The sequence below is a fragment of the Sorex fumeus genome, unplaced genomic scaffold (assembly GCF_029834395.1).
Source record: "Sorex fumeus unplaced genomic scaffold, SorFum_2.1 ptg000063l, whole genome shotgun sequence".
Classification (NCBI taxonomy): domain Eukaryota; kingdom Metazoa; phylum Chordata; class Mammalia; order Eulipotyphla; family Soricidae; genus Sorex; species Sorex fumeus.
The window spans coordinates 53,147,477-53,173,656 of record NW_026606120.1 but is presented as its reverse complement, the minus strand read 5'-3'; the positions used below and the strand labels follow the sequence as shown (position 1 = coordinate 53,173,656).

Here is a 26,180-nt window from a genome sequence, read left to right as displayed (position 1 = left end):
ATGACTTCACATCTGGCAGTTGCAGAAAGACCCCAACCAGTTACAGTTTGCTAAACCCTGAGAGGGCAGCAGAGAACCTTGGCAGAGACTCTCTCCAACTCTCTTCATTCTGTGCCTTCAAACCCACTGGACTCAGGAACACCAAGAAGGAAGCAAAGGCTGAGGCTTGAAGCTTCTTAGTCTTCATTGTTGTGCTGGTTTGTTGACGTTCTGGTAAAGACAGCGCCAGCCCTTTTTGTTCCAATAAGGTTTGTATTCTCTTGGAGGGACTGGACTTTTGATGCAGTTTTCCTTGAGTTCACTGTTACAACGGCACTCATGTGGGTGACTTTTGGGGTTTTATCCCATTTTGTGTTTGGGCCACACTCAGCTGTGCTCGGAGCTTACTCCTGACTCGGTGCTCAGGGACCACCCCTGGTGGTACTCAGAGGACTGTATCTGGAGCCACACGTTGAGCTTCGGTTGGCTACATATAAGGCAAGCACACTACCCATTGTATTGTCTCACCAGTCCATGGGTGACATTTGTCATCCTCACTTTATTGAGAGGAAAATCAAGACCCTGAAGACTAACTGTCCAAGGCTCTTTGGCTTCCTAATTTGCAAGCAAGCCTGAAACTCCTTCCTTCCTCCCGCCTGGGCTTCCTATGTCTCATTTGCAGTAACAGTTGGAAGTGAAGAGTATTGGATAAGAAAGGCTTTTTCCTAGAACAGATGTGTGGCATTAAAGAGAACCTTAGAGATCCTCTACAGCAGTGTTTCTCCACCTCTTTCTGAGTGTGATTCTCCTCCAACCTGGTTTTCTTCCTGTGGTCCACTTTGCTATAACTGTCTTACCGTGATATCCCTAATCATTGATGCGCTTTCTACCAATGGCCCTCTTAGAATATCCCAGGAGCCCACAGGGGGCCAGAGGCCCCTGGATTGAGGAAGGCTGATCTATATGAGGAGTGGTGATCTGAAAGGTAAGGAAGGACTGAGCAAACTTAGGGTCATCCTGAACACACTGGCCAGTTCAGGGGTGCACAGTGTCTGTGAGCATGGTGTGACTAATGTGCCCATGGATGGGACAGGTCATGAGCAGAGATGTGTAATGCTCCCGAGAAGAAGGCTATCTGTCATCCAGCCTGTCCCAGCACAGAGCAGGTGCTCAGTCAATGTCACAAAGAACCATGTCTATAAAAGTACCTGCATGCCCCCCACAACTGCTTGTGTACAAGGGTAGCCCCACGTATCAAAGTCAGCTCATCAGCTTTCTGGCTTCCAGATAAAGACCCTGAAGCCCAGAGCAGCAAAGCACTAGTCCTGAGTGTACCTGGAGCTGGGTCTCAGGCTCTGGCTGGGGGGCAGTAACGGAATCTTCCAGCTGAGCAGTACTGCCTCCTCCCTTGCCTCTCAGGCCTTCTTCCCGCAGTGCGGACTCAGCCCTGGCCAGGCTGGAGTGCCAGCAGCCCCGAGGCAGACCAGCTTTGCTTAACTCGCATTCCGTCAGCGTGTTCGTGTCTGTGCAAAGGGAAGGTGCTAAAGTGCTTGAGAAAGAGATTCTCTTAAGTAGGTTAAACTCTCCCCCACTCCCCAGCCTCATTTACACTGTGCATTTGCTCAGCAGACTGTGGCTTCCCAGCAAGTGTTCAGGTAAATCGCGGCCCTATCCAGGTGTGAATGAGTCTAAACCACAGAAGACAGAGAGGCTGGAATCAACTCCAGCTGGATGGGGGAAAAGGGGCTGTGGTGCGGGGGTGGGGAAGGAGGTTCTGGAGGGGCCTCCTGTGGCCCACACCACCTGCATGCCCCAGCCTGGCCAGACTGTGAGGTCTCCGGGAGGGGCGGGGTTTCCCTGCAGGTCCAGTCTGCGAGGAAACAGGCCAGGAAGCCCAGAGCAGAATTTCTGGGAAGCGAGGAGTTTCCCTCCCCACACCAGTCATTTCTCTTCTGTCAGAGCCCTAATGAGCTTTTAGTGCCAGGAGGGAAAGCAAATGGAAAGAAAACAGCCCAAAGTTGCTAATGCTATCGACAGTAACCTTCGCAGGAGCCTTCCCCAAGAGGAGGGGGCGGCTGGCCTGTCCAGGGACTGCCTGATGGGAAACAACGGAATGGGAGAAAAAGTCCAAAGTGCTATTCAGTATACAGAGGGACCTTCTGGAAGAACCTTCTGTGCACACATTGTGGGGGAGGGGGGGCGGGGAGGTGTCTAGAATTAACCCTTTATGCCTCATTAGTTGCTAAGTAGTGTGCGTTGAAGGGCGGTAGCAGGGAACAGACAGGTTCTTTCTGTAGGCAGAAATCGGGAGGGCAGGGGATGATGTGAGTGTTTGGTAGGTTGCTCCTCAGAGAAGTTGTTAAATTAATGGAAGCCCGGCAGTGCTATGCTGCTAGATTTCCCGTCTTAGGAATTCCAGCTCTTTCTATACCAAGACTGGGGTCTCTAGAACCTCTCTCGAAAGCCCTTTCTCCTACATGACTGACTTAGAGGCCTTTGTTCAAGTTCTAGGAAAGTCATTTCTCTTCCTCCACTGCCTTAGTCTTCCTATCTGTGGAATGGGAACAGCAGCTACTGCCTTAGTGAGGCTCCAACGCAGTCTTCTTTCCAAGCTAGGGGATGGAGGAAATGTTATGAAACTCTATGTGTGAGGTTCCCATTCCTCCCCACCCCCCAATCTTGGCTGCTCATATTCACCTATGAAAGAAACAGTTTTAGAAGCCATCAGCTCAGTGCCTGGAGCATTTGCAGCCCTTTGGAATTAGAGGATGAGCTAATGGTGTGGGAGTGGGAGGGGAGGGCTGACTTGGAGGAGGTAGGCCGCTGAGCAGCTGCCAGGAGGCAAGGATTGAGATAGGGCAGCTCAGAGGTGTGACTGCTGAAGGCAAAGGGAATGTGAAGAGAGTGACAATATGTTACTGGTTAATGAACTACTTCTTCACATCGAGATGAGTATTATAATTACATTTAAATCCCATAGACTGCCAGGTTGTTCTGTTTTCCTTTTCATGGGGTATTACATAAAGATGGGACTAGAGGGGTGCCAGGCTCAGTGTGTGTGCTTCCAGTGAGAGGATCTAGTGCAGGGCTTGTGCTAAATGTTGAAGCAGAGGTAGTTGTTAAAAAGCAAAGCGATTTCCCTTGATGGGTTAGCTATATCCTGTTGCAGACTGTTTTCTTTCCTAGTTGGATTTTACTACAGGATGTGGCCTTAGGTCTGGAAGGGTCATGCAGAAGTACAGGAGGGGATCACTGAGTGGGAGGGACTTGAGGCCTGCCGTGGGAGTGACCAATGCTAGAGGGATGAGTGGGTCTGTCATCATTAATGTCTTGGCTGAAGTGAAAGAGGAAGCTGGATGTTAGGAGAGGCATCCCAGGCCAGGGCAGGCATAGCAGAAACTGACCAGAAGCAGAGAAGTCTCCCAAGGGAGCAATTGTCTATCCTGGATGTGTCTCGGATCCACCTAAGGTGCATTAAACGTACTAGCACCTGGCTCCAGCTCACATCCTCTAATAGAAAATTTTAAGACCAGACCTGGTCACCCAGTAGTTTGAAAAGACTAGCTCCTCTCCTAGCTAATCTAGTAGTGTGAATCTCTGCTCTGAAGTGTGGTCAGCTTAACTATGACTTCATCCATTCACACCCCACAGAGTTGCTCCAGGTTCAGAGGGAGGGAGAGAGAATTGCAGAGGACAGCAGAAGCTTTGTAACATCAAGTTCGTTAAGTTCATGACTTCCCAAAAGCCTGGTAAATAAAGGGGGGACTCCCTTCAGGAGAAGGGGCAGGTGAGAATGAGACTGGGAGCAAGACTTCATTCTACTGGGCAATGGCCCTATTGAGGTCTAGGTACTAGATGTAAATCTGGGGCAGGGTATGTGGGAGAGAGGGGAGAGGAAGGAGAGGAAGTGGGAGGGGGGAGAGAGGGAGATGTCTGTTGTAGAGGCAGACTGAAGGTTGAGTGGGCAGAAAGGAAACTGAGGACATTGATGGTGGGAAATGTACACTGGTGAAGAGATGAGTGTTGGAACATTACATGACTGAAACCCAATCATGAACAACTTTGCAACCCATCATCCCTAGCCAGATGGGCCATTGCCCAGCAGAATGAAGTCCTGCTTCCAGTCTCATTCTTATCAGCCCCTTTCTCCTGAAGGGAGTCCTCCTATATTGTCAAGGTCATTCAATTACAACAATTAAACAAATACAACATTAAAAATACATTATTAAACAAATAAAATAACAAATAAATAAATATAGGGCAGAAAGAAGACTTGCAGACCAGTGACTGATGACCAGTTGCAAATGAGAGAGATGTTTCCTGGAGAGGTTGAAGTCATCTAGTATTTATATATAGTGTGGGGCCTAGGGCAATGAGGTCGGTTTGGGGTGAGTCTGACCAGGGATGATGGGGTGACAGTAATGAGGTGAAGGGGTGAATTGGATAGTGTGAAGTTGAGGACATAGGAGGGAATAATGGTGGTCGTTATAGACAAAAGATCATATAGGTGATGCTATGGAGGTGGAGACTGTAATGGATGGGAGTGATGATATTGATGACATGGTGCTGGGGACCATTATTTGGGAATGGTGGGATTGGCAGGAGAGATCTGAAATCTCTTTAACAAATTAACACAAACATAGGAACTTAAGTATCTATAAGAATGGAGAGATAGGGTAGGGCATATTGGTTAGGGCACTTGCCCTGCATGTGCCTGACTCTGGTTCAACCTCCTGCACTTCATATGAGCACATCAGGAGTGAACCTTGAACACAGGGTAGGGAATCTAGGTAACTTCCTACACCCTTGACTAGGCAATGCACAGTACTGAGATCCTGGTCCCAACAGGGCTACTGTTGTCCTTTTTGATGTGGGGAACAGGGGGTCCTTTGCTTGCCAGCTGAGGCCATTCCCTCGAGACTTTAGAACCATGGTTCCTCCTGCATTGTGGGCTGTTGGCTATTGGCAAGGCTGCTCTTTGGTCCTCAAGGCATGGGGCATCCCTTCTTGTATTTTCATCCCAGCCCCTGTAATGACAGGTTGAGTTCCTCTCCCACTTCTGATCATCTTGACTAGCTTTTGCAGCAAATAAATTCCACTCTACACACTTGGAGGCCCACAGTCATGGTGCCTAAGAAGTGATCACACTAGTCTGTTTCTATGCCTCTCAGATGAAGGAAATGATTTATTGGTAAAGAACTGACAAGACAGAGCAACTTGAGGTGTGGATGCTGTAAGGTGAAGAACTGAGCAGAGTTCACCCAGCTTCTGGCCTGAAACACCCTCTGTCTGAGAAAAAGGGCTTCTCTGCTGCAAGGTGCCATGTGAGAAGCTTGCGCAGAAGAGACTGATTGCCTGCTTGCATCAATTCTCAAGACCTTTTGGGCGTTTTGGGGGGTAGCCCACTCCCACCCCAGAAGCTCTCATGTAGCAGATGGTATCCAGAACCCTTTCCCCTTAAGTTTTCATGTTTTATAGGACAGACTAAGAGAGAAGAATGCGACATCAATAAATAAGGATGAAACATGCATCTAGGAAAGTAGAAATCATACACATCTCCAGCTGACCAAATGAAGGCTGAGAAACAGCCAGATGGGGCATTCAGTACCTTCTAGGTCCAAAATTAAGTCTCCTATTCCTCTAAAGGATGTCATTATCATTGTATCTCATACATCACTTGAACAGAACTGAATGCTTTGTAAGGCATGGATTTGTTTACAGAGCACCCCACCCCCGCCCCAGAAGCTCTCATGTAGCAGATGGTATCCAGAAGTCAATGATATTTTTTGCTGAATGAATGAATGCATGAATGAATGCATACTGCAACCGAAAATAGAGCAAAATCCCTAGTTATAGAGGTATCCCTTTAAGACCCCTATGAAGGTCAAGCAAGGGGGTAGTGGGTGGGAGGGTGTGATGAGGCAAACTGGGGGTGATATAGGAACATTGGTGGATGGTCCTGAACACTTGGGCGGCAGTAACTGTGTACATCAGAACTATAAGCGTTGACACTATTGTAAACATGCGACCCAAACGATAATAACCAAAAGCAAGGTTTTAAAGAATGAGTTTGCCAAGGGGTGGGGCAGGGGGTGTGGGAGGAGACCATGAGACATTGCAGGAGGGATACTGACACTGGGGCTGGAGTTGGAACACTGTATGCCTGAAACTATTTTTAGCAGCATTGTACATCATGGTGCCTAAAGAAAAATGTAAAATAAATTATAAATAGATAAATAAATCAACCCCCAGTTGAGCCAGTGATGTTAATTTTAGATCATCTCTCTTCTAAAATGTTTCATTTTAAAATACTTTAGTATCAGTTAGCAGTGCTATAGAATTTCAGAGGGTACTGCTAAAGCCTCAATATGTGGCTAAGACTCATTGCACCTACCTCTAAAGTTCCGGTGGCATCATGCTGTCAAAATACCCCAGACCCCCTCTCCTAATCCCTCTCCTACAACATTTCCCTGAATCTTCAGAGCAAGTGCCTTGTTTGTTTGTTTCCCTTTGGGGGCTCACACCTGGCTGTCTTGGGGGCTTCTTACCTGCCCCCAAGGATTACTCAGGAATCACTGGTAAGGTTCAGAGGGACCATAATGTGGTGCCAGGGATCAAACCTGGTCAGCTGCATGCAAGGCAAGCATCTTACCCGGTGTACTGTCTCTCCAGCCAGACATGTGCTCTATGTTTATGTGACTAGAAGGGTCTGCCTGGAGAATCCAAGTCCCTCACCTCCTTTATTACATGAGGTCTGTAACCTTTGCTGCATTAAACAAACTCTCCATTTCCATGAAGCATCCACAAGTTTTTTGTGAGGGTTAATAGGCACCTCTTTGTGGGCAGTGTTCGCTCGCTTCCCACAATACCGGGGTGGTATTGATGATGGTAGAGGTACAGTAGAGGTACACATATGACAACAGCATCCTCACCCCATTTCCAGACCAGAGGGCACACAGGCTGCACAGTCTATGGATACTGACTACTAAGACACATGTGGATCTTAGGAAGGAAATCCTACAGGAAGCAATGAAGCAGCAATCATACCTTCACCGATCTTTTTGTCCTTCATCTTGACCTCTCCAGATTGTTCATTATCCTTTTATCTGTCTCCCTTTGCCCTGCTCTACCTTGTCAGTGCCTACAGCTAGACGGCTCTCACCCCCATCCTTCCACACAGCTTTGATCTCAGTGCTGTTCTTTGTAGAGATCAGAAAGATGGGGGGAATTTGTAGTTGTTGAGTGATGCTATATGCCAGGCATTTTGATATTTGTTGCTCTCAGAGGTACACATATCGTGATGCATGCTTTACATCCACAGAGTTATGTAACCCCATGGGAAGATGACATGCCTTGCCAGGTAGACTTGACTAGCAAGCTGAAAAGTTGTAAACCCAGCCAGCATTTTGTTTTGCAGCAGGGTGCCAGCCTCCAGAGGAGATGCTCAGGACAGCCCAGTCACCAGCCCACCAATACTGAAGAGAACAAGCACACCCATTAACGCCAGTTCGTGGTCCTTTGTAGTTCACATCTGGGTTCCAAGATGGCATGAAAGGTGGGTGGTTGTGTCAGGGCAGCACTATGTCTTGGTAACTGAGTTTGTCAGTGAATTTATTTGTTGCAGATTGAATCCTTGAGAAGAACATTGTATTTGACTGTGGGTCCTGGGAGAGCGATGGAAAGAAGGCTTAATCCATCCATGTTATTCCTGCAGAAGGCGCTGAGTTCTGAGTTCCTGCCCTGGGCAGCTGTCCCTCAAAGGATGCCGCCCACATCACCAGAAGCTGCAGATCAGTGGCTTCGTCTACCACTCTCCACCGGCACCCCTAACGCCAGCAGCCAAGCTAGTTCCCATGTCCAACACATGCTCCACTTTCCCGCAGCTGCACCTCAGGGGATGCACAGACGCCCAATTTTAGCTTTCACAGACAGCTCAGAGGCACCTTGAGAACCTTTTTAGCAAGTGATTTAAAATTTGCCTGATGATTATTACTATGATTATTATTATGTCTCGAGCCCTGTTTTTAAGGACTCCATTGTGGTGATGGTTGAACAAAACCCACTGAATTATACACTTTAAATGACTGATTGTATGGATCATGAATTATATCTTGATAGAACCATTCAAAAAGAAAGATCTCTACCTCGGGGAGTTGGGGTTTGAAGTGGCTCAGATTAGGTAAGAAGCAGCCCAGGTGGGCTTACTCTGCTGAGGTCTTTGAGTCTGATCACCTCTCAAGTAGACTGCTGGGAAAGTGGAGTCCAGAGGTGGAATGTGGAGTTCCCAAGGTCAGATAAAAGATGTGCCTGGACTAGGGGGATCATCTTCTTTGACCCCTGATGCCATTAATGATGATCTTGCCCTCAAGTCACATGACTTCCATGCTGGGAAGAGTGGCACATGGCCAGCTGCACCTGAAGAAACAAAGAGATATGGTTGAAAGAGGCTCAGTGTGAAGATCCTGTGGCTTTGGGGATTGTTCCAGGGGTGCTCCAGAGACTAAACTTAAGACCCAGACATTCTGAGTTCCTGCCCTGGGTAGCTGTCACTCAAAGGATGCCGCCCACGTCACCAGAGACAGCAGATCAGTGGCTTCATCTACATCTGCGGGCAGGAATACTGCATGATCTGAATGATGAATTCTAGCTCACTATGTCCATCCCAAATCACAGAGCCCCGTTGCTCATTCATACTCCTATACCAGCCCCCGACACTGACACTTTGCCTGATGATTATTACTATGATTATTATTATGTCCCACCGACCAGCAGGCTGATCTGGAGTTGATAACACTTGGAGATCTAGGATATCCAAGTACTTAGAGCAAGGAGGCATCAGAGGGCCTGAAACCATTCATTTGTTCACTCATTCATTCAACACATGTTTTTTAGGTCCAGTTTTCCTGCTTACCTAGCTTAGGGACCATTGGACACTTGAAAACTGCACTGAGCACTTGAAAAATGCACTGAGCAAAGCAACAACTTTGGTTATACTGGCTGCACTCATGTGAACATTCAAGTTAAATATGGTCCCTAGTCTTTGCAAAGTCTCATCACAAGGTGAGATCATTTTCTCCATCCTGTATGAGTGTATGAGTGGGATTGGTGACTTGCACTGTCCAAGGCATGTGGTAGGAGGGACTCACTCTGGAGTTTAGTCTTAAGAGTTCTTGCAGCTTTCATTTCCTCATCTTGGAAGCTGGAGACAATATCATGAAGGAATCAGGGTGAGAGACCTTTCCACCACAGCTGGGCTTCACTATTTGCAGCTTGAACCTAAGCCTTGGTCACCCATAGCTGAATGCAGCTATTTGAACAAGCCCAGGTTGGCACTGCTGAGTTGGTCCACAGAACCTTAACAAATCGTCAATCTGGTTGTCACAAGTGCTTGCATATTGAGCAATAGGAAACCAAAGCCATAGGGTACATTTTAGAGCTTTTCTTTTAGACTAAAGAATGAAAACATTCAACTTCTTGAAAAATATCTTAGGCTCTGTAAATTTCAAAAAAGCACTTACCTTCCATTTATTTTAAAGTAATATATAGAAAGTACAGACATTTTTCCAGCTTCACAGAAAGTAGGAAAATAGAAGTCAAAGTTGATTTTAACCTGGAACCCTCAAACATAGATGCTGTGAGCAGTTTCTTCTGGATCCTCCCAATAGAGGGGAATTTTTGTGTATCTGTTTGTACTTATCTGTAGCTGTGTTTCTTCCTATGATTGTCTCTTTGTTGCTTGCAGTAGCTGTATCATATGCATTGTTTTCCACATCTATGCATTTTCGTCCCTCCCCACCACCCAACTCATATTAGTCACCTCAACCCTCTTTCCATCATTTGGGAACCTTTTCAAAGTGTCTCACTAATGGGTTCGTGAAGGGCACTTGCATTGTTTCTAGGGTTTTTTTTTAAGTTCAGGCTGCATCTGATGATACTCAGAGTTTACAAGAGATATACCAAGTGGTATTCAGTGGGGCAGGAGGGATTGTAGTGCCAGGGATTCAACCTAGAGCCTTTCATATGCTAGGCACATACTTTACCTCTTGAGCCATCATCCAGCCTCTGTTTCAGTTTTGAACATCCACACAAACATATCTTAGCTAGCTTTTTGGCTTGCATGTCCATCAATAATGCTTACAGATTCTGGGACAAAGCCATTGTTCATCTTACCTTTTGATAGGTGCTGTATTTTGGAATTCCTCAGGAACTGGGTTTGAGACCATCTGATAGTCACATCTGCCAATGTCTGTTATCCCACTTGAGATCCAGAAACATGATTTGAGTTTATCCTCTTGCCATTCCACAGAAAGAACAACTGAGTCTTCTGGAGGATGCACTTGTGCCCAACGTGGCATGACTAGTCATTTTTTTTTTTTTGTTCTTTCTTGGTAAACTCCTTTCTAACTGAAAAGCATTAACCTTCAAAGGCCCCTAAGAGATTGGCCTCACCTAACCCGAAGTCACACTGAAAAAAATCTCATTACAAAGGAATGCAGAGTTATAATTGTCTCATCCATTTACTCCTCTGTGGGTCCTAAAAGGAGAGCAGATCTCTCCAAAACTCCAAGATTCCAAAATGAGAACCACAGACTAACTGTCAGGAATTCAAGGGCATCTCTGAGAGTCCAGGAGCTGACTCTCTGCTGCAGAGCCCACCACAGGTCCCTTGAAGCTGAGACGTGACAGGCATGATCTGGCATCCAGAAGCCCAATGGGACCATTCAATGTTCCCTGGCCTGCAGGCCTGATAGGGTGGGCTCCGAGCTGTGCTTTCTCCTAAGAAATACTGCCGTCAGCTTGGGTTGGCAAGCTGCCTCCTCCCCAGGGGTCTGGGCTGTCAGAAAAATTTGAACCCTAGTATCTGCCTTGACACTTAGGAGTCACCAGACACTTATAACCAAAGTCGTTGCTTTGTTCAGTGCATTTACCAAGTTTTCAAGTTACTGAGAGACAGTTGCTGTGCTATCATTCAGATTTTAACTCTGGTTTGTACAGCCCTGGGATAACGGGGTTGTTGTTTCCAGGAAAATTGAGGAGGCCTGTGGGATTAATAGGCACTACCTAAGTACCTACTAATGGTGCATACCGACTGTGCCCAGTATTCACCAGGCATTGTGCCCTGGAAGCCTCATCCCACACATTGTGAGACAATTTTGGACGTGAGCATGCTGAGATTCAAGGGGTCAGCTTTGGATCTGTGGCTCTGGGGCTGGATCAGATCAGCAGAAGAAGTGGTAGATTGTGAGCTTGGCTCTGATGAGCTCTGATGGAGACTAAAAGGACAAATGCTTATTCTTCAGCCTGCTTCAGGCATGGAAGCCTAAAGCTGAGCTGCCTGCTGATTTTGTCTGCTGAGTTCTCGGCTCACTGGTCTCTGCCCTGCTCTGACCCCCAAGGATGAAAGAGAAACCTTCTCTCTTGTCCCTTCTAAGGACTCTAGTCTCCTCTAAGGACTCGAATCCTCATTTACGGGCACACCCTCATGCCCTCATCACCTCCCAAAAGCCTCCCTCCCCCACCCCTGCAAATGGTGACTTTGGGGGTGAGGCTCTAGCTAAGGAATTGGAGGGACTTGGACATTCTGTCCTGAGAAGAAATGGTGAACTCTGTGCTCAGAGCTATGGAGCCACTGCCCACCTGGATGGTATCTGGAGCCCAAAAAGCCTGGGAACTAGATGTGACCTGTAGCCCTGCTTGAGCAAAGGAGCCCAGAGAGAGGTCACCCTTCCCTGTTCAGCCCTGCCTGTGCCTGCCTTCCCCTCAGGGTGGGGAAGGCCCAGTTTAAATTCCAAGTGCAGAAATATTCTGCTAGATGAGGCTGACCAAGTAGCACGCAGGGTGGGGGGTGGGGAGTGGAGGTTTTGAGAAGAGCACAGTTTCTGGCTGGGCCAGATCACATATGAGGCTTGGCCATTTGGTAGGCATGTGTGCTGATTGCCGAAGAAATGCCCTTTCCCTTGTCCCTTTGTTGCCTCTTCTGCAGAAAGCAGGTAAGAGCAGGACCCATTATCTTCACTGGGTTATTGAGGACAGAAAATAGTTTCATACTATTCAGAGCTGAGATTGAGACTGGCTCATGGTTGACACCTGATAAATGAGAAAAGCTTGTTCCATGCTCTCAGCTGCTGTTTGGCAGCCCATGATCTGAGTGGTCACTCTAGAGAGGGCTTGGGGTAGAAGATCATCCTTCTGAAACTGATCCTCCCGTGGGGGTGCCAGCTGCACCAAGGTTTTATGGTTGCGGGGTCTCGCATTCCCTGTGCTCTGAGCAGATCCCTCTGGAAATAATCAACTCCACATAGATAAAGACAAAGGGAGAAAGAGCTACTCCTCCAGATTGGTTCCTTGTCTAGAGAGGGCAGGGAGATGGGGCAGACAAGGAAAACAGGTGTGGGAAGGGGTGAGGCATATTCAGCTCCTGGGGCTCCCATTGGAAACAGAGTTAGGATGGGAACCTGTCAGTCAGAGACTCCCCCCCCCCCCCAGATCCTGACTCCACCCTTTTACCAAAGTACCCTTGGTAAGTGACTCATCCTCTGGGAGAGTCAGTTTCTGACTCTTTTATCAAGAGGTGCATCCACACAGTTGAAATTGGTACAGTAAAGGCCTTTACCAGCTTCTCTTCCCCCAAGCTGCAGAAGACAAGCTCTCCCTGAAGGGCACAGGAGACAATGCATTCCTGCATTCCCTAGTGTACTTCTGTGTGCCAAGCATGGACCAGCCACTGTGGTTATTGAAAGAGACACAGCCATTCCCCAGGGATCTTCCTGCCATTGAACTCTTAAGTGTGAGAGGCTAGTTTTTTTTACCCTCTGGTTCATTATTGTTGACGTGCAATGTAGGGTTACACACACACACACACACAATACATACACATGTATACTCAGCCTAGTGAGCTACAGAAATCACGCTTAGTCATGGTGCTTGCACTCATACTTCTTGGGAGCTGCATGTGTTTAGTTGTGGTGCTCATATACAACAGGCCGTGGTAGACTAGAGATCACTGTTGCTTCAATGCATTGCTGGGGTTGGGAGGCTTCTAGATAACAGAACTCTTAGGAGCATGCTCAACAAAAGGGGTCATCGCTGGGGAGCAAACTCGTAGCCCCATGCTTGCAAGGCAGATGCCGTTAGTCACTGAGCCATCCCCCAGACCCCCAAAGAGGTGGTTCTTCAATGGAACTATTCTATGGAGCCAGAAGGTAGTACAGTGGTTAGGGCATATAACTAGCATGTACCTGGCCCAGGTTATATTTTGGGCACCACAGGGTTTTCCTATTATCACTGGGTGAAGTCCTGGAAGCTCCTAGTACTGCTGAGTTGGCTTAAAAGTCCTTGGCATGGTAAGACCTAAGTAAGTAGCATTGTATCCTTGGACCTTTGCATTGAACTTACGACTGAGAATCACTGGTGGAGCTCCTGGACAAAGAAACCTAGACTTGGGGATGGAGTGATTGTAGATTGTATAGCTGATAGAGCACTTGACGTTCACACAGCCAACCTGGGTTCTATCCCTGGATTCCCTCCCCGCTCAGGGAGGCTCTTAAGAACTATAGAACACACGTCTCGAGCTTCCCTATGAATGACACCAGTGGATTAGGTATAGGGCCTTGAAGAATACCTGTGAAGGAGATCATTTGGCTCCCCAATATTTTTGATAAGTCTCCACTCATCTTTATTTTTTAAAATTTTTATTTATTTTTTAATTGAATCACTGTGAGATACACAGTTACAAAGGTGTTTATGATTGGGTTTAAATAATATAATATTCTAATACCTGCCCCTTCACCAGGGTACATTTCCTACCACCTATGTCCCCAATATATTCTTATGAGTCTTTGCACAAATTTTTTTCACACTGTACCCCACATCCCCCAAAGGGACATGTCCCCTCAGGTCCCTGCTCATAGAAAGCCTCCTCCCATAAGCTTTCCTACTCACCACCCCCAGGAAGCCTCTGCTGGTCTGCCCAGTCCATCCTTCCTCCTTCTGTCTAGAGCCTCCAAGCATAGATGACTTCATCAAATCAAATTTACTCCATCTCCAACAAGACTCTCACCCCAGGGGCTTGGAGCCAGGCCATGGTAGGATCTGTTTGAGGAAGGCTCAGGCTCTTGTTTCCTAAAGTTGCAGGGCTCCCTCCTCTGATCTACTTAGCCAGATGGAGGACCATTGGAGAGTGGGGGATGGGGAGTTGGGGGAACATGGTCCTGAGTAAAAGGCACTTTTAGTTGTCATAGCAACTGTTGCTAGGGAGAAAGCAGAACTCAGAGCAGGACCTGAACTCTTTCCTGGGGCTGAGTTTGTCTCCTTCATTGCCCATTCATCATGCAGCCCTTTTTGGTATATCACCTTCTGCACGTGGCATCTCTGGGAATGCACAGTTATCCTCTGTCCACCAGGAACTCAATCTGGTTGGGAGAAACACAGCAAACAGTGTGTAAGGGCTGAGTGAAAATGTGTCTAGAGCACCAGAAATGCGAAGTGAAGGCCCTGACCAGCCTGGAAGCTGTGAGGACTCATTAGCTAACAGGGTGAGGGAGTGATGGAAGCATCCCCCAGTGAAGACCTGGGGTCATTTGGGTTTAATAACCACTTGATGCTGTGGTAAAGGACCTGAGAAAGAAACATAGACTTGGGGATGAAGTGATTGTAGATTGTATAGCAGATAAAGCACTCGATGTTCACACAGCCAACCTGAGTTCTATCCCTGGATTCCCATACCACCACCCAAGCATTGGCAGGAGAAATTCCTCAGTGCAGAGCCAGGAGTAACCCCTGAGCATCACTGGGTGTGCACTACCACCCTCCCCAACCAAAAAAAGCAAAACAAACCTGGACTGACTTTTGACTTCTGGCTGGGAGCCATGCAGTGAGTGAGGTGTGAACAAGTCAAGGTAGGGAGGGGCGGAAGGGCCAGAGCAGAGGTGGTAGGCACAGTGTGTTTCACATAGGTGCCTGCAGGATACCAACCAGAGGCTCTGGTGGGCAGTTGTGGGGTCCAGCTGTGCATATAAGCAGAGGCCAGGATCTCGGGTCCCAGTGTGTGATGAAGGCTGGGACAAGCGCTCAGAGCCAGGACCTAGGAAGAAACCAGTGGTGGTGCAGGGGCTGGACCAGAGCCATGTGGTCAGATGCTGTCAAATAGGCTGTAATATGAAGGACTGAAGGAACGCATTTGATTTGGCAATTAGAGAGGCAGGGGGATTCTGTTGCTGCTCCAGAGGTTTCCCAGCGTGGGGAAGCCAAAGAGTGCCAGGAGGGACAGATGCTCCTTTGTGAAGGAGCTCAGCTATGGGAAAGTGGGTGGCGGTAGAGGATTTCTGTGTGCAGGAAATGCCATTTCCCTTTATGCAGAATGGGGAAGAAGCCACTTACTGGAAGGGGAGTTTGAATATACTCAAAGGGGTTGTGGATGAGCATTGTGGCCAGGGACCCAGATGAACAGCTATGAAATAATATGCAAAATAAAGAGTGTACTTGAGTTTGGGAGTGATTGGAAGCATGAAGTATTGACAAAGGGGAGAACAGATGTGAGAAAACAATGTGCATAAAAATGAAGGAGCTACAAGATGTGTGTGTGTGTGTGTGTGTGTGTGTGTGTGTGTGTGTGTGTGTAAGAGAAAGCAAGAGAGAGAGAGAGAGACAGACAGAGAGACAGAGAGACAGAGAGGCTGAAGTCCAAGAGATATCCCTCTGGGCTTTTATCATAGCAGGTTGAAAAGTTTGGAGCCTAGAGTGTTTTGTTACTAAGACATTCAGGTCTTTAAATCACCTCATTGCAGTGGGTTATATGGGTTGATGTGTGTTAGTATGTATATGTCTATGTGTGTTTATGTAGGTCTGTATAAGTGTGTTTGTGCTTCGGTGTGTCTTTGTATTTTGGTATATGTCAGTACATGTCTGCATGTTTTATATGTGCTTATAGATGTATGTACCTATCTTCATGTGTATGCATTGGCCTGTACATCTGTATGCTTGTGTGTGTATGTGTGTGTGTGGGATGCTTGTGTGTATATGTGTGTGTCTGGGTGTGCAAAATTTTTTTTCATTTTAGGATCATACCCAGCGATGCACAGGGGTTACTCCTGGCTCATACACTCAGGAACTACTCCTGGCAGTGCTCAGGGGACCATATGGGATACTGGGAATTGAACCCGAGTCAGCCGTGTGCAAGGCAAATGCCCTACCCATTGTGCTATCACTCCAGCCCCCGTGGGTGTGCAACTTTATATATATTTAGTTATATGAGTGTTTGGGTGCATGCATGAGTATGTTATGTTTCTGTTTTTGTGTTGGCATGAGCACAGACTAGAATTTAAAAGATCTTGATGGGGCTAGAGCAATAGGACAGTGGATAGGGCATTTGTCTTGAGTATGACCAGCCTGGGTTTGGTCCCCAGCACTCATATGGTCCCCCAAGCCCTGTCAAGACTGATCTCTTAGCATAGAACCAGAAGTACATCCTGAGCTCCTCTGGAATGACCCAAAACTGAAAAATAAATCTTTAGATGTCATCTAGGTCAAAGTCTTTCAAGTTGTTCAAAAGAAGAGAGCAGTTCCAGGGCTGGGAAGGAATTAATTCAAGGTCCTGGAGAACAACCAGTGAAATAACAGGATACTGGTCTTCAGATAAATTTTTCACATCTTGGGCTTCCAAACTAGGAAGAAAATGATCAAGCTCACTTCCCAACAGAGGCTTTGGAATTGGCTGGTATCACAGGAACTCGAATTAGGGAAGAGGGAGGGCCTCCCACGGTGCTTAGAGGCCCTATGTCCAGTGATTTTCAATTCATCAGGCTGGTAATTCAGTGTTAGGGCCCAAGTATGTAGTTCTCAGAGGTGTCGAGGGCTATACCCTATGGTGGCGTCAGGGATAGAACTGGGTTTGGGCACATCTCCCTGCCCTGGGGAGACTGGAACTTTTTCTCACCCAAAATTTTCTTAGATTATAAGAAAAAATATTTCCCCAACTAAACCTGGAACTCTGGATCTAGATGTACTGTGGTTACTGGAGTCTCATTCTTGTTGAGACTTGTTGGGAATACTGTTCCTAGAGAGATGTGCATTTGACCAGAATTTCCAGAGTCCAGCCAGCAGCAGTGCAGGGCTGAGTCCCACCTGCCACCTGCATGGGGAAAGATTCTAGGCCTTGCAGCAACAACACCCTCCCAACCTCCATCCCATCCCCACTACTCACATACCCATGCTCTGGCTCTTGAGACAAGACCTCTCCACACAGTCAGCCTAAGAGGGTTCCCGCAGCTCTTGGCACTGGAGTTTCATTTCCACCTGAATGTTTCATTTTACCATCTAATTTGGTGGCAAATCAAGGTGATTTTCCAGGAGCAAGGCTGCATTTAGTGTGACAGTATCATCTAAAATGTTGAGTGCACCTCTACCCCATCCCCCCCAGACTTCTCTCTGTGACTGCCCTGACCTCACTCAATGAATGTCTGTAGATTCAGAAGCACAACTAGGGGCTCTGAAAACCCAAGCCCATCTCTAGCCCCCAAATTCAGGTCATGTTAATTGATACAGGCAAGAATTATCTAAAATCTCAAGGTTGTTTAATGTGTAGCCAGAGCACTGCTGCAAGAGAAGGCAGTGCACTGAGGACAAATGCCACTCACTTCCCTTGCAGAAGCATGGCCAACAAATAGAAGGTGGACTCCTCCACAATCCCAAAGTTTCTATCAGGCACATTTTAAAAAATTTCAAAGGGAGGCCAGAGAGATAGTCCAGCAGTTAAGGCACACACTTTGCACCTGGCTGACCTGGATTCGATCTTTAGAACCACCTCTAAGTCCCCCAGGTCTGCCAAGAGTGATCCTTGAGCACAGAACCAGAGTAAATCCTGAGTAGAAATTCAGATGTGGTCCAAAAGAAACAACAGCAAAAAGGAAAAGAGAATGAGCTAGTTTCAATAGTGTATGTCTAGAGATGTTTAACAAATGTATCTAAGGTGTGATAATTTCAACATGTAGTCAATATAAAACTGAAGAATGAGATCTCAGAAATCTTTTTTTTGGGGGGGTCACAACCGGCAAAGCACAGAGGTTACTCCTGGCTCCGCACTCAGGAATTACTCCTGGCAGTGCTCAGGGGACCATATAGGATGCTGGAAATTGAACCCAGGTCGACTGTGTGCAAGGCAAACGCCCTACCCGCTGTGCTATCACTCCAGCCCCGATCTCAGAAATCTTTGGGTCCACAAAATCTTGGAAACCCAATGTGTATTTTGTATCTCCACCCCTTCTCAGCCTGGACTTGCCACACTGCAAATGCTCAACACTTGGACGTAACTACTGATTCCTGTGCTTAACAGCCCAGACTGTTGGTTCTCAGGAGTTACCAGACACCTAGAATCAGATGACTGTTCTAGATGGTTTCAAATTAGGAATTCCAGACCTCAATTTCCCCATCTGTGAAGTCAGGGTGACACTGGCTACAGATTTTCTGAGGTGTTTTCTGAATCTTTCAAAGTCAGATCCCCTAAGTACTCATTTCTCAGAATTCATTCTGAAAAATGATGCAGCAGAGCCACAAAATGGTAGACAGTGTTGATTATTTGCATTTGTCAAGTGAATGTTTCAAATAGCAACGTCTGTCTATATATTCTAATTTGGAAATCCAAAGTCTACATATGAGATAAATCCACATGTGAGACCCTGGCCAAATATCCTTCTTGCCCAAATGTCCTTCCTGCTACCTCCACCCACTGCCTGCTCTGTTCATATCTGAAAAAGCAAATGTGAGTTTCTCTGCAAACTGTGGTGGATCATGCACATGCTTGGAAAGGATGGGAGATCTGTTGTCTCCACATTTGGTGGGAAAGAGCAGAGTGCCTGGGGGTTCATGCTAGGTGAATTCTGCCTAGTGCTCCAGCCAGAGGACTCTACAATTTCTGGAACTCGTGAGCATGAAGAAACAGAAAAAGGAATGTCCAGTACAAGAGTTATGTGGGTGTGAGTCTTTGTCTTTGTGCCAGTGATAAAATTCTGTATTGTTGTGCCTTTTCAGGCATGTTTCTTCATGCTTTGGAGCAGTGTTTTTCATCTGGATGCTATTATGGCTCCTGGTAAGCCCCCAGTATAGTTCAAGGGAGGCACAGGTGAAAATCACATAAATAGGGGAGGCACTGCCTGAGACCAGAGGGGCAACTGGTAGGGGAGGGGGGGGGGGCACAGGAAGGAAACAAAGTTTAAAGGATGACAGTTGGATAAAGGTTAACAAAACTGATTTGGAGGAATTGGCCGGGCAAACAGAGTCCCTGAATGGGTTATATTTGCTTTATGCGTTGTCTTACAAGAAGAAATGACCCTATTGTCCTAGAATCACTTGAAGATTCAGAAGAACAAGGAAAAGGAGTGAATTCTTTCTCTGGAGATAGTCTTGTCCCGTTTTAATCTTTACTCTTAACAACATACTACTTGGTGCAATGGAAAGAGTATAAGACATAGAATAGAGATTTTTTCAAGTTTGGATTTGCTATTCAAGCTTATTTTTGAATAAGACATTTATACTTTACGATCCTTGGTTTCTCTATTCTGGATCTTTTGGATGTGTCAGCTACCTGAGATCAGGAACTCTGCTTGGCTCATAGTATGAACACAAATATTAGGGAAATCTGTAAAATGGGTAGAATGTTCTCCATTCTTCTGAGAACCAACAGAAGAAAATGTCCGTGCATGCTCATGCATGACACACACACATACACACACGTGCACACACACACACACGCACATACACACATGCACACTTCCCCAGTCCCATTCTTGCCAACAGAGCAATGAATGGATTTGCTATTTAGAAACTGAAATTCAAAGGTGGAACAGGGTGGTTGAAGATTGAACTAAGGTCATCAAACCTGATCAGAGTAGAAGTGAGATAGGAATTTAGGTCCCCTTTTCTCCCCTCTGATTCGGGGGCCCATCTGGCAGTGTTCAGGGCTTACTCTTGGTTCTGCACTGAGGTATCACTTGTGATGAGTCTTGGGGGATATTATGAGGTGCTGGGGATTGAATCAGGTGTTCTGTGTACAGGGTGGTCTTGCTAACCACTGTACCCCAAGAGCCTGGATCTTAGGTTATATGGTCTCACCTTTATTTTGTCGGCCCTCTGACATGCCTGGCATAGTGGGAGATCAGAGTGCATCCTCAGAGCAGTTTTGAGGAGGGTAAGTGCCCACTGGTTAGGATGATAGAAGATTTGAATGCTCCATCCAACTCTGATGAGTTCTGAGGATGCTGAACAGCTTGCTTTCCCTCGCTGGGCCAGAGTTTCTTCATGTTGGAGTTAATGTGGCTATTGGGGTATGACTGTGAGCCCTTAAGCATGACCGTTTTAGTGTAATCAGATCAGTCTGCATTTTTTAGCCTTGCTCACAGCCAAGTGGTTACACTTTTGCCAAGGCCAGACAAGTGGTTAAGGGTGGTGCTTGACCCATCACTTCCAAATGTGTCCAATCCTGGGGCAGGTATCTTGACCACAGTGATAGCATTGAAGCTTGACACTGGCTGGAGGTGAGTTCCAAGGATTTTTTCCTCATCATCTCCCTCTAGCAAAGAAAGGGTGAACCAGAAAGGGGTCTCTGGCTTGGCCCCCACTCTATTGCAGTCTGTTTATCTCTGTGAGTTCAGTCCCGAATAGTCAAGTTTTGCTAACCGTTAGGTCTACGTAGAGGCCACTCCTGCAGTGTAGACCATGAGCAAATCTCAAGATATTCATTCATTCACTTGCCAAAATAAAAACTGAAGAAATGCAGCCAAACAAAGCCCTTCTTGCCAATTTCCTATTATATTCCAAGGCATCTTAGCTTGCCCTCTGTTTTCATTGCATTGTCTTTTAGTTTGCTGGTCTTGGCTTAGAGGTTAATGTCTTAAGATGGGCTTCCCCCACAAATGGGTGCTATTAGCTCCATTTTTCAGGCGAGGAGCCCAAAGGTCAGAGTATTCATGGCAAAACTCAAATTCAATTATGTTACTTCCCAGCTAAAACATGTCAACACCTTCCCGTTGTGCTTCTGATAAATTTATTCTCTGTGCCCCCATCCCTCCCCACCTTTCTGCGTTCAACTCCTCTCTACTGCACTCAGTCCTCTTTCACCAGCATCTCACTCACGCTGGGTGCTTTCCATCCTGAACCTTTGCATTGTGCTCAATCTTGCTCTGAAAAGCTCTCCCCAGCTCTTCCGCAGGGCGGCTCTGTCAAATCCTTAAGATTTCAGCTTAAATGCTAGCTCCACAAAGAGACCTCTTCGGGGAATCCAAAGTAATCCCTTTCTACTAATTATCACAGCTCCATTTGCATCCCTCATAATATGTTTTCCGATGTAGATTTCTTAATTACTTGCAGGCTTATTCATTCTTTAGTGAGTTTTTCCTACTTGACTATAAGCTCCAGGAGAGCAGAGCCAGTATATTTGGGTGGATAACACGGGGCTTGTCCATGTGGAATGCCAAGTTTGAGGGGCCACGTTTGAAGGGCCCCCATGACATAATGATGATCAAGAGAAAACACCTTTCTTTCAAAATTCTCATAATATAATCATGGAGGTCACGGTCATGGTCACGGTCCTCCCATTGTTCATGGATTTGCTCGAGCGGGTCCAGTAACGTCTTCATCGTGAGACTTTGTTGTTACTGTGTTTGGCATATTAAATTTATCACAGGGAGCTTGCCAGGCTTTGCCGTGGGAGCGAGATACTCTCGGTAGCTTGCTGGGCTCTCCAAGAGAGGCAGAGGAATCGAACTCGGGTCGGCCATGTTGGCTGTGTGCAGGGCAAATGCCCTACCCCCTGTGCTATTGCTCCCGTCCAGTCATGGAGGAGCACACAAGAAATGACCATGGATGAGGTCCATCACCTTTCCAGGCAATATTGTTTGTAATGCTACAGCCCTAGAAGACACAGTTGCTAATGCTCTGCTAATGCTATGTAAGTGTGAGCCACTGGGGTATAATCAGGGAAGACTTCCCATCAGAGATGTTTTTGTAACATTTTGAAGACTAAGTCAGGACAATTAGCCTGAACAGTGGCCCAAGAGGTATCATAAGCAAGTGAAAAGGGAAGCAAGGCTATTTATTGAAAATGGTGTAAGAACACTTGGGAGGTTTTAGAGGGCAGGAGGCAGAGGGTGGCCTGCTGCTTTGAGCCATCCTGAAGATATGGAGAAACAATCAAGGGTGCTAAGAGTGGGAAAGATCAGATTTAAACTCAACTTTTAAAAGCTTGAAAATGTAAGTATTTGTAGAAAACTCTAATGATGATGAAAATACAGAGAAATGATTGAGCTGGTAAGCCTGTATTGGAGAGGCTGAAACAGAATCAGAGTCCTTTTAGGAACCCTGAAGAAGGCAAGTAGGAGAGTGAAGGAGGACTGAACCCGGACAAAGGTGGTGATGGTGGGAAGGAAGAAGTCATTGGGAGTTTAGGGAGGTTGACAAGGGGGCCTGTTGGCTAAGGGATCTAAAGGAATCGAAAGGATTTGAATGAATCTCCTGTTTAGTGTTTGATTATAAAAATAAATAATAGAGCCTTAGGCCCCCAAATGAATCTCTTAGGTGAGGGAGGCATTACATCCTGGGTGAGGTGCAAAGGAACTGTGGTCATACTCTCCCACTCCCAGAAATGTAGCTTTGTGTCTAGTTCATCAGCTGCCTATATAAGTGTGGTTATTGCATGCTCCTATGGTCCCCAACATCGTCCAGTACAAGACAACTTTTTCTTGGCGGAGAGATACGTGAAATGATGTGGGAAGTCCCACTTTCCTACACTCCTTCCGCTGGCATGTTGCTATGCTTAGGACTGACTGAAGGCATCCTTGCTGACATGTGCCACAGGGACTGAGAGGCTGGACCAGTGATCAGAAGAGCCTACAAGGGCCCTCAGGAAACCACTGCATCTAATTCTCTTGTCCAGAAAGGGATGGAAAGCCCACTCCTGTGGTAAGGCCCATCATTTAGTCAACCTCATAAATGGAAGTGTTATTCTCTATTGGGAGGGGGGAGAGTGTACCCAGAAGTGTTCAGAGCTTACTCAGGGATCACTCTTGGCGGGTTTGGAAAATCCTATGGTGTGCAGGGGACCAAAACTGAGCCAGACCCATGCAAGGCAAGTGCCCTACCCAAGGTCTAGGCCCAGATGACTGTTGCTGCAGATGCAGCAACGAAGCCCAGGAGAGATCATGGATCTTGTGTAAGAGCATAGTAAAGACCAGGTCTTTCAGATGCACAGTTAAGCATCCTCCCTCCTCCACAGCTCACATCCTTGGGTTTCAGGGGATAAGGACTGAAGCCCAGGGAGAAAGAGAAAAGGAGTAAGACCTGCTGAGCATTTCAGTGGTAGAACAATCCATATCCCTACCTTCCCCACACATACCCCTGCTTTGGGAAATTTTTCTAGTCATTGTCTAATGACTAGACACATGCGCCTTGTTTCTCACCAATAGAAAGGTTGGTGGTAGAGTAACTGGAAAATAAAATCTGTTTCTCTGTCCCGAGAGAGCTTATAATCTTCCTGGGGAGGTGGCTCCAGATATGGTGACAACATGACTACATAGTTTTCAGTTCTCCATCCTTTCTCTTTTCCTGTTAGGATTAGAGTTGGGGTTATAACCTACATGTAGCCTGCTATACTTTATTTTTATAGATCCATGCACAGGGTCGGGGGTGATACAGTACAGGGGATCAAACTAAGAGCTTTTAACATGTTATCTCCCCAGCCCATGTCTTGTTAAATATTTTTTAAAAACTCTAGGGGTGGGGGTCATAGTGATAGTACAACAGGTAGTACACTTATCTTGCATGTGGCTGACCCAGATTCAATTCCCAGCATCCCATATAGCCCCCAACCCTAACTCTAACCAATTGGCATCAGGGCTGAGAATGAGAGGAAATGTGCTAAACAGAGTTCCCCACAAAGGATTATGCTCCAGATATTCACCTGAATAGGCAGTAATGGGAGAGATGATCTTTCAGGAAGGTACATTCAAATCCTCATACTATACCTGCCAGTGTCAGCGTGTCTATACAGGGTCAGATCCGAGAGGGCAATACATCTTGACCCCCTGAGATGCTGGTACCATGGATAATGAGCAGGAAAAGTAAGGTCAATAAGGCTGAATGATGAGTCAAGCATCATTAACACAAAAACAACACATAGAGAATGTGTTTGAGATGTCCACAAGGAAGTATAGGGGCAGAACAGAGGTCTTGGAGCTAGCTGGACCTGGATTCAGTTTACAGCACTGAGAATGACTAGCTCTGAAGTTTTTCTTATCTGTAAATGCAGAGGAAAATATTGATCTGAAATGTAGCAAAAGGAAAAGGTGCAAAACAATTAACTTTGCTTTGGTTCTGTTCTCACTTGATGATAATAGTGGTGGTGGTATAAAGGTGAGAAAAGTGATGATGGTGAGGGTGAAGATAGTGTTGGTGAAGATGATGGGGATCCTGAGGATGATGGTAAAGGTGAAAGCAATGAAGATGATAGTGGGAAAGAATGCCCATAATCTTCCCGTGTCTGAGTATATTTGGAAAATGGGACCTTCTTGATTCTCGCGAATACTTTAGGTACTAACAGTCAAGAGCTAGGTGAGGTTGGGGGGAGGGAGAGGGATGACACAAATATATGGCTCCAACTCCATGCTGTTTACTATAGGCTCATTTGCCACCTTTCCTTCACACAGTTCACCAAAGAATCCTCTGAAATATGTCCTCTGTTACATACCCATGTATAATACAGGTCAAAGAAGTTAAGTTGCTTACTCAAAGTCTTACAAGGATTAAGTTGCAGAGCTAGTATTTGATCCCCAAATTCCGGGGCTCATCCTTTTATCTAGTGGCTTTCTCATGAGCTAACAGGGACATGACAGCAAAGCTTCTCTGAATCTTTAGCATTAGAACATTTCTGGATTAGAGCATTCATTCCCTGCTACTGGCCCAGCCGAGCGGGGTCTAGGTAGAAGTCCCAACAGTCATACCTTGGAATGGTGACTTTCTTAGGGAGCATTCATTTCTTCATTTCTTCTATTATTCACAAATCCACCTGTGTTCATTGAGCCAGACACTACTTTTAGCTCTAGGAATAGAAAGAAGAAAGACTCTAGTGAGATGAATCATAGATAACAGCCCTGTGTTTGTTTGATATGCACTTTGATAGTTCTAAGTCATGGGTTGTATATAGATGTAGCCATCAGGGCTTCCAGGAAGGAGAAAGAACCCAGATCGGTATTTTTGAACAAAGAGAATTAAAAGAATTATTCTCTAGAAAGACTTTCTTGCTAACTAGGTAATTGAAAGGACAAAGAACAATAAGGGTTCACACTCTGCAGCTACAGGAAGACGCCATCATGGACTGGGGGTAGAAAATGAAGGTGTTGGGAAAGTTAATGTTGGCGAGCTTATAAGGGGGACCCTTCAGGGCTGAAGCTTAGCCCTCCTAGGTGGAGAGGGCTCTGCCCTGCTGGTGCTTGAGTGTGAACTGAGTGGCATTGACCCCTCTGTGAAAGAAGCACCCTGCAGCTGGAGCTGGTGTTTCTGAGGAAGCAGGATGAAGCATGTTCTAGAATGGTGAAGAGAAACACAAATCTGGACCCAGCTCGTCTCTCTCTAGTTCAGACTATGCCTATAAGGGAGAGGAGCAAGATAGGGTGATGGTGGCCGACAGAGGCAGCCTCTAGGTCACCTGCTGGAAGCCAGCTGGAAGATGCAGCATCTTCCTCCTGCAGCTTCTCTTGTACCTGCTCCATGGCCATACCCCAGCAAGGATCCTGCTGGCCAAGTCTAAATATGGTTTTTAGGGTTTGATGATAAAGCAGCATCTTAAAGGGTGAATCTGAAGTTGAGAAACATGAGGCGTCAGAAAAGAGACCCTCAAATCTTTTTGGGGTGGCTTGGGACACACCAGGAGTGCTTAGGGGCTATTCCTGAATCCTGACAGTACTCAGGGGACCATATATGGTGCCCAGGATCAAACTGGGGTCAACCACATGGTAGGCATGTTCCTTAGCCATTTTACTATCTCGTCTGATTGAGCCCCCAAATTGTGAATAGGCTAGAGAAAATTTCCAGGAAGATGAGGCTTCATTATCAGAAGAGCCTGAATCTCTGACAGGTTGTGGATTCTCCCCGTACTGGGCTCCAGCTCTCAGCCTTGAAGGTAGGGACATTGGGATTGAACATGGAGATGAGGGCACAAA

The 26,180-nt window shown here is 46.5% G+C and overlaps 1 protein-coding gene across 1 annotated transcript in view; it reads left to right on the top strand.

Annotated features, from left to right (window-relative positions):
- The window catches only part of LOC130035030 (acid-sensing ion channel 2-like), a 134,840-nt gene extending 110,349 nt beyond the window's left edge, over positions 1-24,491 (top strand). The window contains exon 2 of the mRNA XM_056126516.1: positions 24,360-24,491. Within this exon, the coding sequence (XP_055982491.1) occupies positions 24,360-24,491 (132 nt within the window). The remainder of the gene's footprint in view (positions 1-24,359) is intronic.
- The last annotated feature ends 1,689 nt before the right edge of the window (positions 24,492-26,180 follow it).